At 44.9% G+C, this 16,759-nt stretch overlaps 1 protein-coding gene across 2 annotated transcripts in view; it reads right to left on the bottom strand.

Annotated features, from left to right (window-relative positions):
• Nucleotides 1–16,759, bottom strand: part of LOC141140011 (isoaspartyl peptidase/L-asparaginase-like) — a 185,396-nt gene that overhangs the window by 53,337 nt on the left and 115,300 nt on the right. For both annotated transcript variants that reach the window (XM_073626720.1, XM_073626721.1), the window contains exon 4: nt 13,614–13,777. In XM_073626720.1, the coding sequence (XP_073482821.1) occupies nt 13,614–13,777 (164 nt within the window). The remainder of the gene's footprint in view (nt 1–13,613; nt 13,778–16,759) is intronic.

The raw sequence follows: 16,759 nt of genomic DNA, 5'->3' as shown, positions 1-16,759 counted from the left end.
ACACCATATGCGGTATACCCCTGGTGGGGCTCTGGAAGCTGGTGAGTAGACAACCAACAGGGGGAGCACGAGAGTCACCTGACAAATTGATTCATCACCAAAGTCACCATTGGGAATCTGAAATTGCCATATTAACATCAGTATATGGACTGTCATAATATATGTTGGAAATCTAGTTGCTGGATGTTTTTTATTAGCTGCTTTTTTGTATGCGATTTTAAGTTATACCCAAAATGCATAGGGTATTAATTTAATACATATAACCTATACGCACATCACCGCATTGGTATATGGCTTTTAGCAAATGCACATAATGGAATATAGCCTCTGGCTTTTTCTCTAGATGCTGTAGAACTATCTATGTTGTGCGACATTTGACGTGTGTTATATGATTAGTAGACATATTTTGTGTTAGCTGGGGTATCACTCATACTATAAGGGGAATTTAGATAATTCATATACCCTACAGATCTATCACTACAAGGTAAAAAATAAGGGGGGATACATTTATAGGCCATCCCACTATTTAATGTTTATAGGTAGCGCCAATATACCCTAACTTTTTACTTTTATATACTGTGCAAGGTACCTTATTAGGGACTTTGTGGAAAGGGAGGCAGCAACCTGCACTTTCTGATCCTATAGCCAGGCCCTAAAGCGCAGTTTTTTTCCATTTATATTTCCCACACATATGCGTCTGTCACCCCACAATCCCACATACCCTTGAATGTTCTTCGACATTTATTGCTTGACCTCTCACTAACAACTTGGACTAGGAAAGGTATACACTCACTACAAGATATACTCTGTGACAACAGCATTAAAACATTTCCACAACTACAATCTGAATTCAACCTCGCTACAACCGAATACTTTACATACCTATGCATACGCCATCGCCTACGTACTATCAGTTTCCCTAATTATAACATCCACCCAAAGACCTGGGAATACCTCACTAATACTGACACAAAAACCAAGGGTATCTCATATTTTTACAATATTTTCCACCAAAAACAGGCCTTCTCCAAAACAAATGAACATCATAAATGGGAAAAAGACCTAGCCTGCATATACACAGAATCCCAATGGCAGCAGGCACTTAAAACTGTCTATAAAGCCACCAAATGTGCGGCCCTTTGGGAGCTCACGCTAAAAATCTCCTTACGTTGGTATCTAACCCCAGCCAAACTGTCATCCTTTAATCCCCGAACCCCCAATACGTGTTGGAGATGTAAATCTTCTCCAGGAGACATGCTTCATGTTTTCTGGTCATGCCCCTCCCTCCGAACCTATTGGGAAAAAGTCTTCTGGCTAAAATCAACGATAACCCGAATCAAGACCATCCCCTCACCTGCACTGGCAATCCTGAACATCACTATTGAAGACATCCCCTTCTCCTTCAGACATGTAACTACACACATACTCCTGGCAGCGAGACTCAACCTGACAAGACAATGGAAGTCAGATAGTCACCCAACACTAACCCAAGTAGTAGACATAGTTGCCCTACACTTTAGCTACGAGATCACATCAGTAGTCCACGCGGGCCACACAACAAAAATACACACCTACTGGCAACCCTGGAAAGACTGGACTGATACTGCATCCCCCACATGATCACCTAGTTAAACAATACTCTTTCTTGACCGAGCAATACTGTACTCTCACCCAACGTTATTTCACAAAGGTTCGGCTTAATAACTTTAAGATATACTCAGTTTTGTAAGAATTGTACACCGGCGCTCTGCGCTGGGGTGGCACTAAGGATCCTAGTTGGGGTGCCACACCAGTGTAGAGGGCCATTACAGGTAATAACGTAAAAAATTTTTTAGGACAATTACAACTTGTTCTTAACTTGTTACATATGTATACTGCAAACAAACTATTCACATCTTGTTAAAGCATGTTTACATCTTGTTAAAACACTTTGACGTCGTGCATGACGTACAGTTCTAATTGTACAATGTATTTCCTTGCAAAAATCTAATAAAAAAATATGGAATAAAAAAAAAAAAAAAAGTTAGTGTAGTGCATCCTCTGAACAGTGTTCAGCTAAAACTACAAGTTAGTGTAGTGCGACCTCTGCACAGTGTTCAGCTAAAGCTACAAGTTAGTGTAGTGTGTCCTCTGAACAGTGTTCAGCTAAAGCTACAAGTTAGTGTAGTGCGTCCTCCTCACAGTGTTCAGCTAAAACTACAAGTTAGTGTAGTGCGAGCTCTGCACAGTGTTCAGCTAAAGCTACCTGTAGAAGGTTGGTGGTGTTTTCCTAATCCTATCACTACCGCAGGCAGCTAAATAAGCTACAAGTTATTTTTTTGCGAGCTCTGCACAGTCTTCACCAAAAGTTACCTGTAGAAGGTTGGTGGTGTTTTCGTGATTCTATCACTACCGCAGGCAGCTAAATAAGCTACAAGTTCGTTTTTTGCAAGCTCTGCACAGTGTTCACCTAAAGCTACCTGTAGAAGGTTGGTGGTGTTTTCCTGATCCTATCACCACCGCAGGCAGCTAAATAAGCTACAAGTTATTTTTTTGCGAGCTCTGCACAATGTTCAGCTAAAACTACAAGTTAGTGTAGTGTGAGCTGTGCACAGTGTTCAGCTAAAGCTACCTGTAGAAGGTTGGTGGTGTTTTCCTGATCCTATCACTACTGCAGGCAGCTAAATAAGCTACAAGTTATTTTTTGCGAGCTCTGCACAGTGTTCAGCTAAAACTACAAGTTAGTGTAGTGCGACCTCTGCACAGTGTTCGGCTAAAGCTACAAGTTAGTGTAGTGCGTCCTCTGAACAGTGCTCAGCTAAAACTACAACTTAGTGTAGTGCGACCTCTGCACAGTGTTAAGCTAAAGCTACAAGTTAGCGTAGTGCGTCCTCCTCACAGTGTTCAGCTAAAACTACAAGTTAGTGTAGTGCGAGCTCTGCACAGTGTTCAGCTAAAGCTACCTGTAGAAGGTTGGTGGTGTTTTCTTGATCCTATCACTACCCCAGGCAGCTAAATAAGCTACAAGTTAGTTTTTTGCAAGCTCTGCACAGTGTTCACCTAAAGCTACCTGTAGAAGGTTGGTGGTGTTTTCCTGATCCTATCACTACCACAGGCAGCTAAATAAGCTACAAGTTAGTTTTTTGCGAGCTCTGCACAGTGTTCAGCTAAAACTACAAGTTAGTGTAGTGCAGGCTCTGCACAGTGTTCACCTAAAGCTACCTGTAGAAGGTAGTGGTGTTTTCCTGATCCTATCACTACTGCAGGCAGCTAAATAAGCTACAAGTTAGTTTTTTGCAAGCTCTACACAGTGTTCACCTAAAGCTACCTGTAGAAGGTTGGTGGTGTTTTCCTGATCCTATCACTACTGCAGGCAGCTAAATAAACTACAAGTTATTTTTTTCGAGCTCTGCAGAGTGTTCAGCTAAAACTACAAGTTAGTGTAGTGCAACCTCTGCACAGTGTTCAGCTAAAGCTACCTGTAGAAGGTTGGTGGTGTTTTCCTGATCCTATCACTACCGCAGGCAGCTAAATAAGCTACAAGTTATTTTTTGCGAGCTCTGCACAGTGTTCAGCCAAAACTACAAGTTAGTGTAGTGCGACCTCTGCACAGTGTTCAGCTAAAGCTACAAGTTAGTGTAGTGCGTCCTCTGAACAGTGTTCAGCTAAAACTACAAGTTAGTGTAGTGCGACCTCTGCACAATGTTCAGCTAAAGCTACAAGTTAGTGTAGTGCGTCCTCCTCACAGTGTTCAGCTAAAACTACAAGTTAGTGTAGTGTGAGCTCTGCACAGTGTTCAGCTAAAGCTACCTGTAGAAGGTTGGTGGTGTTTTCCTGATTCTATCACTACCGCAGGCAGCTAAATAAGCTACAAGTTATTTTTTTGCAAGCTCATCACAGTGTTCACCTAAAGCGACCTGTAGAAGGTTGGTGGTGTTTTCCTGATCCTATCACTACCTCAGGCAGCTAAATAAGCTACAAGTTATTTTTTTGCGAGCTCTGCACAGTGTTCAGCTAAAACTACAAGTTAATGTAGTGCGAGCTCTGCACAGTGTTCAGCTAAAGCTACCTGTAGAAGGTTGGTGGTGTTTTCCCGATTCCTATCACTACCGCAGGCAGCTAAATAAGCTACAAGTTATTTTTTTTTCGAGCTCTGCACAGTGTTCAGCTAAAGCTACCTGTAGAAGGTTGGTGGTGTTTTCCTGATCCTATCACTACCGCAGGTAGCTAAATAAGCTACAAGTTTTTTTTTTTGAGCTCTGCACAGTGTTCAGCTAAAACTACAAGTTAGTGTAGTGCAAGCTCTGCACAGTGTTTAGCTAAAGCTACCTGTAGAAGGTTGGTGGTGTTTTCCTGATCCTATCACTACCGCAGGCAGCTAAAAAAGCTACAAGTTAGTTTTTTGCGAGCTCTGCACAGTGTTCAGCTAAAGCTACCTGTAGAAGGTTGGTGGTGTTCTCATACTACAGGCAGGCAGTTGATTTTGCTAGCTGTAGTATCAGTATATATATATATATATATATATATATATATATATATCCCAGCTTAGTGCAGCTACAGGCCATTAGTATGTCTGGAAGTCCAACAAGGAGAGGCAGACTTTCACAAGCCAATAAAAGAGGGTAAGCAGGCTCTGTGTCTAGAGGCAACAGTGCTGGTAATGGAGACGGTGCATCCTCATCAGCACGTGGCCGTGGGACAAGCTTGGTCTTTTTTTCGGCAGCTGGCCGTGTTGAGCCGCAACATGCAGAAGACTTGGTCAAGTGGATGACCAAGCCGTCCTCATCCTCCTCATCCTCTCTCACCCATGCTCAGGGTCTGGCAAAGCAGCTGCCAACGCGGCCTCTTCCCTCGGCTCAATGGCATCAGTGACTCCTTCCCTAGCCGCACCATGTCCTCCTGAGGAGTCCCTCGAACTGTTTGACCACAGTGTTGGGTACATGCTCCAGGAGGATGCCCAGTGTTTAGAAGGCTCTGTTGATGATACTGAGCTAGATGAAGGCAGAAACGTGAGCACGGACAGAGGGTGTGCCCAAGAAGGACAGCAATCTGGCAGTCATGCTCCCCCTGCTGCAGCATACTGCCAGACTTGCTCCAGTGATGAGGAGGGAGGGGATGATGAGGTCACTGACTCAACATGGGTGCCTGATAGAAGAGAGGAGGAGGAGGAGGCACATCCCCAACAAGGCAGGATGCCCTCCAGGGGCCAGCCTAAGGGCAGCACACTGATTGCATCACACCCCGAAGCTCTGCATGTGCAGGGCGCTGCTGTCTCTGCGCTTTATTCTTTGGTGTGGGCCTTTTTTGAGACGAGTGCATCAGATGGCACCGCTGCTATTTGCAACATATGTCTCGAGCGTATCTCACGTGGCCAAAACATTTCCCGCTTGGGCACCACATGCTTGACCAGACATAGGTTGACCTGCCATGCAGTTCATTGGCAAGCGTATCTAAAAGACCCACACCAAAGAACAAAGAGGACCTCTCCTTGCTCCTCATCAGCTGAGATCTCCAACCCCACGATACCTTTTCTGAGACCTGCACTGAGAGGAATGAAGGTGTAGAATTAGGTGTGTCACAGCCAAGTACTTGTGGGCAATCTGCTTTCGGTACACCGACGTCAGATTGTACCAGGTAAATTTCCCTGCCCCAGCTGCTGCACCGCCAAAAGAAGTTCGCTCCCAGCCATCCACATGCCCAGCAGTTGAATGCTAGCTTGGCAAAATTGCTAGCACTTCAACTGCTGCCTTTTCAGTTGGTAGACTCTGCCCCCTTCCATGAGTTTGTGGAATGTGCGGTTCCTCAGTGGCAGATACCCAAACACCACTTTTTCTCACAGAAGGCGATTCCGGCTCTCTACCGGCATGTGGAAGGCAATGTCCATGCCTCGCTGGACAGGGCGGTCAGCGGTAAGGTGCATATTACTGCTGACTCATGGTCCAGCAGGCATGGACAGGGACTTTACCTAAGCACATCCCCAACAAGGCAGGATGCCCTCCAGGGGCCAGCCTAAGGGCAGCACACTGACTGCATCACACCCCAAAGCTCCGCATGTGCAGGGCGCTGCTGTCTCTGCGCATTATTCCAAAAGTTCTTTGGTGTGGGCCTTTTTTGAGACGAGTGCATCAGATGGCACCGCTGCTATTTGCAACATATGTCTCAAGCGTATCTCGCGTGGCCAAAACATCTCCCGCTTGGGCACCACATGCTTGACCAGACATATGTTGACCTGCCATGCAGTTCGTTGGCAAGCGTATCTAAAAAACCCACACCAAAGAACCAAGAGGACCTCTCCTTGCTCCTCATCAGCTGAGATCTCCAACCCCACGATACCTTCAGTCCTCTCTGAGACCTGCACTGAGAGTAATGAAGGTGTAGAATTAGGTGTGTCACAGCCAAGTACTTGTGGGCAATCTGCTTTCGGTACACCAACGTCAGATTGTACCAGGCAAATTTCCCTGCCCCAGCTGCTGCACCACCGAAAGAAGTTCACTCCCAGCCATCCACATGCCCAGCGGTTGAATGCTAGCTTGGCAAAATTGCTAGCACTTCAACTGCTGCCTTTTCAGTTGGTAGACTCTGCCCCCTTCCGTGAGTTTGTGGAATGTGCGGTTCCTCAGTGGCAGGTACCCAAATGCCACTTTTTCTCACAGAAGGTGATTCCGGCTCTCTACCGGCATGTGGAAGGCAATGTCCATGCCTCGCTGGACAGGGCGGTCAGCGGTAAGGTGCATATTACCGCTGACTCATGGTCCAGCAGGCATGGACAGGGACTTTACCTAAGTTTCACCGCGAATTGGGGGACTCTGCTGGCAGCTGAGAAGGATGCAGGACAAGGTGCAGTAGTGTTGGAGATTGATCCACCACCACGCCTCCAAAATGCCCTTACTAATGATTGTGACACACCTCTCTCCTCCACCCCCTCCTCTTCTTCTTCCTCCATGGCCTCTTCCTGTGCTTTGTCCTCGGAACCAGCGGTGCTCCGTAGCCGTTCAAGGGGCTATGCAAGTATGCCGGCCAAAAGATGCCATGCGGTGCTTGAGCTGGTGTGCTTGGGGGACAGGAGCCACACTGGGGCAGAGGTTCTGTCAGCTCTGCAGGGGCAGGTTCAGAGGTGGTTGACGCCACGCAAACTTAAGGCAGGAATGGTTTGCGACAATGGCACCAACCTCCTCTCTGCCCTCCGACAGGGACAAATGACCGATGTGCCCTGTTTGGCTCACGTCCTTAACTTGGTGGTGCAGCGGTTCTTGGGCAGGTACCCGGGCTTACAGGATGTCCTGAGGCAGGCCAGGAAAGTCTGTGTACATTTCCGCCGGTCATATAATGCCAGTGCTCGGCTGGAAGACCTCCAAAAGAAGTTTAACCTGCCCAAGAACCGCCTAATCTGTGACATGCCCACCAGGTGGAACTCAACGTTGGCCATGCTGCAGCGGCTGCACACGCAGCAGAGGGCCATCAATGAGTACCTGTGCGACTATGGCACCAGGACAGGGTCAGGGGAGCTTGTTTTTTTTTCCCCATGCCAGTGGGCCATGAGCAGGGATGCATGCACTGTCCTGTCACCATTTGAGGAGGCCACGAGGATGGTGAGCAGTGACAGTGCATGCATCAGTGACACTGTCCCCCTTGTCCACCTGTTGGAGCACACGCTGCATGGAATAATGGACAGGGCACTTGAGGCAGAACAGAGGCAAGAAGAGGAGGACTTCCTTAGCTCTCAAGGCCCCCTTTATCCAGACAGTGTTCCTGCATGCCCGCTGATCACACAGGAAGAGGAGGAGGAGGAGGATTGTGTCAGTATGGAGGTGGAGCCTGGCACTCAGCATCAGCAGCAGTCTTTAGGGGTTCAGTCCCATGAAAACACATGGACTTGTATGTGGCTGGGAGGAGGTGGCTACGGACCATGTCGTCCTTAGTGACCCAGAGGACTCTGGACTGAATGCCTCAGCAAACCTACGCTGCATGGCCTCCCTGATCCTGCAAGCCTGCGTAAGGATCCTCGTATTCGTGGTATCAAGGAGAAGGGTAAGGTTGCTGGCCTTATCTTGCCGTCGCAGAGGGAGCAGAGGATGAAACATCTTCGGGGGGCCTTGCAGAAAGGTCTGTGCAACGCGTTCCCAGAGACTGGGAAGTTACAAACTCCTGTTTCTGGACAACGTGTTGCTGAGGCTTCGGTCAGTCAAAGAAGGAGCGGTGGAGAAGGTGGCCGTCTGACCGATGCGTTCAGACAATTTTTTAGTCCGCAGCCCCAAAAGTATGATCGGTTCCAGCAACCATTGCCAGCATCTGTTTTACAGGAATACCTAGGGGAAAGATCTGACTTGGACACCTTTCCCACTGAAAATCCTCTGGGTTACTGGGTCTTGAGGATGGATCACTGGCCAGAGCTTGCACAGTATGCAATTGAGCTACTGGCCTGTCCTGCATCCAGCGTTCTTTCGGAATGCACATTCAGTGCTGCTGGAGGCTTTGTAACCGATCACAGGGTGCGTCTGTCCACCGACTCGGTCGATCAACTGACCTTCATAAAAATGAATCAGTCTTGGATCACCACCAGCTACCAAGCACCTGATGTTGATGTAACCAAATAATTTTTTTTGAAATCTCAGATCCCTTCAAAGACTGCCTAAGCTGATGCTGAGTGACTATCCTGAGTAATTATCCTCTTCCTCCTCAATGATCACGCTGATAGCTTGTAAGAACATTTTTGGTTCTAGGCGCCGCCACCAGTGCCTAAGGCCCAATTTTTCAGCCCCTGTTTAACAGGGGAGTGTAATTACAATATTTAACGCAATACTTTGTAGCAGGGCTCGTTCCTGCGTTCCAACTAGAGTATCTGTGAGGGGTTGCAGTGTTGTGGCACCAGCACCAGTGCCTAAGGCCCAATTTTTCAGCCCCTGTTTAACAGGGGCGTGTAATTACAATTTTTAATGCAATACTTTGCAGCAGGGCTCGTTCCTGCGTTCCAACTAGAGTATCTGTGAGGGGTTGCAGTGTTGTGGCACCAGCACCAGTGCCTAAGGCCACAACAACACCTAAGGCCCAAATTTCTGCTGAGTATATAGGGCAGGCCCCTACTTTCAAACATCCAACTTACAAACGACTCCTACTTGCAAAAGGAAGGAGACAACAGGAAGTGAGATGAAATCTACCCCTAGGAAGGGAAATTCTCTCCTGTAAGAGTTAATACGGGAAAAACATTTCTCCTTATCACTGATGCTTTATCACCAATCCTTGTTTCACAAAAAAACCCCAAATTTTCAAAAAATATTTGTCATTGGGACAAAAAGTGAGGTGAAATCTTCTGAAGAGGAGCACAGACAGCAAAACAAATGTCACAGGGGTGATAACCCTTCCCTGTGTTTTCCAAAAAGCTTAAAATAGATTTTTGGTCTGGAGCTAAACACGTTAAAAATGTACCAGTTCAAAATTACAGATTCTACTTAACAACAAACCTACAGTCCCTGTCTTGTTTGCGCCGCCTGTATACTGCTGTTCAGAGTACAGAGCCTGTATACTGCTGTTTCCTTTTTTAATTTGGGTGCAGGGTTCCCCTTAATATCCATACAAGACCCAAAGGGCCTGGTAATGGACTGGGGGCTACCCATGCCGTTTGTCTCACTGATTTTCAACCATATTGCCAGGACCCGACATTACATTAAAGCCGCAAGCAGTTTTAAATGATTTTTTTCCTTTAAAAATGACATTTTGTGCAGGGACTGTTCTAAGCACGGGAAACACGCGCCACTTTACAGGCATACTATAGACACCCCCCAGGTACGATATTTAAAGAAATATTTCACTTTTTTTTTTTTTTACTTTAAGCATCATTAAAATCACTTCTCCCGAAAAAACAGCTGTTTTTAAAAGTTTTTTTTGGATTGATACATGTCCCCTGGGGCAGGACTCGGGTCCCCAAACCCTTTTTAGGACAATACCATGCAAATTAGCCTTTAAAATGAGCACTTTTGATTTCGAACGTTCGAGTCCCATAGACGTCAATGGGGTTCTAACGTTCGTGCAAATTTTCGGTCTGTTCACAGGTTCTGGTGCGAACCGAACTGGGGGGTGTTCGGTTCATCCTTACTCAGGACCTTAGACTGGGCCGAAGGTTTACCTTCCAACAAGACAATGACCCTAAGCACACAGCTAAAATAACGAAGGAGTGGCTTCACAACAACTCCGTGACTGTTCTTGAATGGCCCAGCCAGAGCCCTGACTTAAACCCAATTGAGCATCTCTGGAGAGACCTAAAAATGGCTGTCCACCAACGTTTACCCATCCAACCTGACAGAACTGGAGAGGATCTGCAAGGAGGAATGGCAGAGGATCCCCAAATCCAGGTGTGAAAAACTTGTTGCATCTTTCCCAAAAAGACTCATGGCTGTATTAGATCAAAAGGGTGCTTCTACTAAATACTGAGCAAAGGGTCTGAATACTTAGGACCATGTGATATTTCAGTTTTTCTTTTTTAATAAATCTGCAAAAAAGTCAAAAATTCTGTGTTTTTCTGTCAATATGGGGTGCCGTGTGTACATTAACAAGGAAAAAAAATGAACTTAAATGATTTTAGCAAATGGCTGCAATATAATAAAGAGTGAAAAATTTAAGGGGGTCTGAATACTTTCCGTCCCCACAGTATATACACACACACTGTCCATATATATGAGCCATGATTGACTAAAGGCACCCTGCCTTTGGCCAATCATGGCTCTCACAGCACAGCGTGCTGTGATTGGCCAAAGCATGCAGGTTAGTATCATGCTTTGGCCAATCATCAGACATCAATGCACTGCGATCTCGCAGTGCATTATGGGGTGTTCCGCGGGGCTTTCCCATAATGTTTGATATTTACCAAACGGCAAACACCCAATGTTCCAGTCGAACTTACTTCAACTCGAACATCGGGCTCATCCCTACTCTTGAGCAAGTCTTCTGTGGGAATAATGGACTGTTGCTTTTCAAGACACTAGCCAGTATCCCCTTTCTTCTGAACCCAGTAGCTGACTTTCCTAGCACAGAGGGGGTAGCCTAAAGAACCCAAGATCTCTACAGTCTGTACTCACAAAGCCTCTGGACTGAATGGTTGCTTCCTTCCAATCTTCCAGCAGCACCCTCCAGACATATCTTCACAGGATCAGCTCCCCCTCAGTCAGCATTTTAAAAACACTTGGGCCAGCACTCCAACCTCCAGGCCTCTCACCTGACGCCATGTGGCAGCAGGTGCTGAGGAGGCAAGTACCCCCTCCTCAGCTTGACTCTCCTCTCTGGGCAAAGACCTCTTCCTGTGTGTTCCACTAAATATAAATACCCTTCCCAGCATGCATAGAAGCCCCTATGCCTGTAATTGGCTGAGATGGTATTCATATGTATGCTACTGACCTACAAGAGTCACTCCTATTTACCCAGCACATTCCAAGCTTGCAGCGGATACAGAGGATCCAATACAGATACAGGGAGTCCTGTGTGTTTCACAGTGCTGCTAGCTGAACAAATGTAGCATTCATGTTATTAAGCAGGAAAGCTGCTATATTTTACCTCATGGTCTCTTATTAGGCAGGCAGGGGACCACACAATGCTAACTATATACATTCTAGCAACCTACCTAGGGTGCTATAGTTATAGTTCTGCTTTTGTGGGGTTTCTTCTTAGCTTAGAATATTGATTATCTTTGCCTATTGCTAGGTAGTGTTCTTAAGTCGATAGAGCAGGAAAATACAATAGTATTGGGTGATGAATATTTATTTCTCTCTGGGAAATCACCTGAATGTTCTTTGCTAGTGGAACATGCTAGGGAAGATAAACATTTGGGTTGAGGCCTGCTGCCCTGGGAGGGTAAAGTTACGTATGGGCCAGTGTCCCAAAGGACCAAAAAATGTACCCTGCTTTGCTGGAGGGTACATCGAGGAGGAGTTGAGCAGGAAAAGGGCTGCGCATATGGAGCATTTTGAGGCGTTCTGGGTATAAGCTACCACCAGTGAAGATTGCAGGACTTAAAAGCGGTTTATTTAAATAGTACTTATGCTGTCTTACAGTCTGAAGAGTACAGATTTCCAGTCGCAGTGATTGTAAAGGCAGAAGTTTTATTTTATCTTAATACATTAAGATAAAAAGCCTTCTGTGTGCAGCAGCCCCCCCAGCCCTCCTAACACTTACCAGAGGTCCCTCTAGATGCAGCGATGTTGCAGGAAAGTCTCGGCTGCCCGGGACTCCCCTCCTCATTGGCTGAGACAGCAGCACGGTGCCATTGGCTCCCACTGCTGTCAATCGATGTCAGTCAGCCAATGAGGAGAGAAAGGGCGGGGCCAGGCTGCAGCTCTGTGTCTGAATGGACACAGGGAGCTGTGACTTGGCTCGGGTGCCTCCATAGCAAGCTGCTTGCTGTGGGGGCACTCAACAGGAGGGAAAGGCCAGAGGAACCAAAGAGGGACCCGAGAAGATGAGGATCTGGGCTACTCTGTGAAAATCCACTGCACAGGGCAGGTAAGTATGACATGTATGTTATTTTTAACTAAAAAAAGAAAAAAAAAAAACAAGAATTTATAATCACTTACAGACCGGAAAGTTTTCCCCCTTAATGACCAGGCCACTTTTTGCGATACGGCACTGTGTCACTTTAACTGACAAGTGCCCAGTCGTGCGACGCTGTACTCAAAAAAAAATTTACATCCTATTTTTCCCTCAAATAGAGCTGTCTTTTAGCGGTATTTGATCACCTCTGCGTTTTTTATTTTTTGCACTATAAACAAAAAAAGAGCGACAATTTAAAAAAATATATAATTTTTTAACTTTTTGCTATAATAAATATCCCCCATTTTTTTTAAACTAATTTCTTCATTAGTTTAGGCCAATATGTATTCTTCGACATATTTTTGGTAAAAAAAAAATCAAAAAATCGCAATAAGCATATATTAATTGGTTTGCACAAAAGCTATAGCTTCTACAAAATAGGAGATAGATTTATGCCATTTTTAATATTTTTTTTTTTTACTAGTAATGGCGATGATCTGCGATTTTTAGTGGGACTGCGACATTGCGGCGGATAGATCGGACACTTTTTAGTGTTACATGTATTAGCAAATTTAGACCCACTACGAAACTGAAGCCAACCTCCAGCTAACATTTTATAAGCAGTTACAGCAAACAGTTTTTTTTCTTTTGGGATAAAGGTTTTGCATGGATAAATAAGCTGATTATTTTAATACCCCCTGTCAGTGTTAAGTGGTTTGTTTCATCCATGTAAACTGATATATTCTGCTGGAGAGGTTGTGCTGTGAAAAACAACAGACTTGCTAAATGGATCATCAGATGAAAATAGAACAAAGAACACCTATAAAGGAAACGAATACAGCCATCACATCTAAGAATTGGTAAGCTGTAATATTATAAATATTTGCTTTGGGGTTAAATACTGCTTTAACCCTCTTTCCTGGTTTTTGTGAGTTTTAATAAACTCTCTTAAATGTTCTTTAAGTGACTGGCACCCAATTTCTTTCACCACACAAAGAATTAAGAACTCCCCTCTGAGCCTACTGAGCTGCCTGGGAGTCTTCCATCTGCCCAGGGGTTACTGGGTGCTTTATGGATAAGAGGTACAGCTGACATGATCAGAACCTTTACTTGGTACTTACTGCTCTGAGTTAAAAAGACAGGTGACACTTTGTTTATACTTTTGATATTGTTTCCATTCTTTTATAGCAAGCTCAGTCACCAGTTCTTCTTTTGGGACTAGCTTAATGCTCATTGTTTCCGCAAACTTATTTGCTCCCGCACCCGTCAGCATAGAACAGGAAGTCTGCAAAATAATTAAAAAAAAAATTAAGATGATATTTAAAATCAGTTTTAAGAAATGAAATACCCTTTGCTCAGTTTATAGATCTGGAGTGTGACTGCACAGAACCTATGAAACAAAAGGAATATTCCCCCTTAGGTGGGACTTTAAAGGACACAGACACTGACATGCGTGGAAAAATAACTTTTATTACATAAAAAAGATTATTCCAGATCAAACAGATGATCAAACATTAAAAGACGTCTGGCATCCAATATTTTATGCATGTAACCAACATAACAAGAAAACAAAAAAACAAAATACAACAGTGCATATAAAATGACACTAATACTCTCCAGTGGATGGTAATCCCTGGTACCCGACGCGTTCAAAGCTTCAGAAGGTTTACCCCGCTTCATGGCCAAGCCATTGTTTGCGATACAGCACTGTTTTATAAATGACAATTGAGCGGGCATGCAATGCTGTACCCCAAAGAAATGTATGTCCTTTCTTTCCCACAAATAGAGCTTTCTTTTGGTGGTATTTGATCACCTCTGCGTTTTTTATTTTTTGCGCTATATACAAAAAAAGAACGATCATTTTGAAAAAAAAAAAAAATATTTTTTACTTTCTGCTATAAAACATTCCCAATAAAAAAAGTTAAAAAATCTAATTTCTTCATCAATTTAGGCCAATATGTATTCTGCTACATATTTTTGGTAAAAAAATCCCAATACGTGTATATAGATGCGCAAAAGTTACAGCGTCTACTAAATATGGTATATCTTTATTTTATTTTTGTACTGGTAATGGTGGCGATCAGCGACTTATAGCAGGAATGCGATATTGCGGCAGACAAATCGGACACCTAACTGACACTATTGACACTTTTAGGGGACCAGTGACAATAATACAGTGATCAGTGCTAACAAATATGCACTGTTCCTGTACTAATAACACTGGTAGGGAAGGGGTTAACATCAGGGGCGATCAAAGGGTTAAATGTGTTCCCTGGGAGTGATTGCTAACTGTGGGGTTTGACAGGGGGAATGTAAAGATCAGCACATTCCCCTCTCACAGAATGGCACAGAATCTGCTTTGTTTACATAGGCAGATCGCTGTTCTGCCTTTCTCCTGAATAGGGATGAGCCGAACACCCCCCGGTTCGGTTCGCACCAGAACCTGCGAACGGACCGAAAATTCGCACGAACGTTGGGGACAGTGACACCTGAGATGTAAGGAAACACTGGGCTGGGGACACCTGAGATGTAAGGAAGCACTCCGCTGGGGACACCTGAGATGTAAGAAAGCACTCTGCTGGGGACACCTGAGATGTAGGGAGGCCAAACACCCCCCAGGTTCAGGTTCGCACCAGAACCTGTGAATGGACCGAAAATTCGCACGAACGTTAGAACCCCATTGACGTCTATGGGACTCGAACGTTCAAAACCAAAAGTGCTCATTTTAAAGGCTAATTTGCATGGTATTGTCCTAAAAAGGATTTGGGGACCCGGGTCCTACCCCAGGGGACATGTATCAATGCAAAAAAAACTTTTAAAAACGGCCGTTTTTTCGGGAGCAGTGATTTTAATGATGGTTAAAGTAAAAAAAAAAAAAGTGAAATATTCCTTTAAATATCGTACCTGGGGGGGTGTCTATAGTATGCCTGTAAAGTGGCGCGTGTTTAGAACAGTCCCTGCACCAAATGTCATTTTTAAAGGAAAAAATCTCATTTAAAACTGCTTGCGGGTTTAATGTAATGTCGGGTCCTGGCAATATGGATGAAAATCAGTGAGACAAACGGCATGGGTACCCCCCAGTCCATTACCAGGCCCTTTGGGTCTTGTATGGATATTAAGGGGAACCCCGCATCCAAATTAAAATAAGGAAAGGTGTGGGGCCACAAGGCTCTATATACTCTGAACAGCAGTATACAGGCGGTGCAAACAAGACAGGGACTGTAGGTTTGTTGTTAAGTAGAATCTGTTTGTCATTTTGAACGGGTACATTTTTAACGTGTTTAGCTCCAGCCAAAAAATCTTTTTTAAGCTTTTTGGAAAACATAGGGAAGGGTTATCACCCCTGTGACATTTGTTTTGCTGTCTTTCCTCCTCTTTAGAAGATTTCACCTCACTTTTTGTCCCAATGACAAATGTTTTTTGAAAATTAGTTTTTTTTTGTGGAACAAGGATTGGAAAGCATCAGTGGAAAGGAGAAATGTTTTTCCCATATTAACTCTTACAGGAGAGAATTTCCCTTCCTAGGGGTAGATTTCATCTCACTTCCTGTTGTCTCCTTCCGTTTGCAAGTAGGAGTCGTTTGTAAGTTAGATGTTTGAAAGTAGGGGCCTGCCCTATATACTCAGCATAAATTTGGCCCTTAGGTGTTGTTGTGGCCACAACAACATAAGCCCTCACAGGGCCCTGCTGTGAAATATTAGATCAAGACTTATAATTACATGCCCCTGTTGAACAGGGGCAGAAAAACTGGGCCTTTGGTGGTGGTGGTGGTGCTGGTGCCACAACACTGTAAGTCCTCACTCGCTCTTGGTGGGTGCAGAAATGGGCCCTGCTGTGAAATATTAGATCAAGAATTGTAATTACATGCCCCTGTTGAACAGGGGCAGAAAAATTGGGCCTTTGGTGGTGGTGGTGGTGGTGGTGGTGCTAGTGCCACAACACTGCAACCCCTCACAGACACTCTAGTTGGAACGCAGGAACGAGCCCTGCTGCAAAGTATTGCATCAAAAATTGTAATTACACGCCCCTGTTAAACAGGGGCAGAAAAATTGGGCCTTAGGCACTGGTGCTGGTGCTACAACACTGCAACCCCTCACAGACACTCTAGTTGGAACGCAGGAACGAGCCCTGCTGCAAAGTATTGCATCAAAAATTGTAATTACACGCCCCTGTTAAACAGGGGCAGAAAAATTGGGCCTTAGGCACTGGTGCTGGTGCTACAACACTGCAACCCCTCACAGACACTCTAGTTGGAACGCAGGAACGA

Source organism: Aquarana catesbeiana, linkage group LG04 (genome assembly GCF_042186555.1).
Source record: "Aquarana catesbeiana isolate 2022-GZ linkage group LG04, ASM4218655v1, whole genome shotgun sequence".
NCBI classification, from domain to species: domain Eukaryota; kingdom Metazoa; phylum Chordata; class Amphibia; order Anura; family Ranidae; genus Aquarana; species Aquarana catesbeiana.
This window is presented reverse-complemented; position numbering and strand designations above follow the sequence as displayed.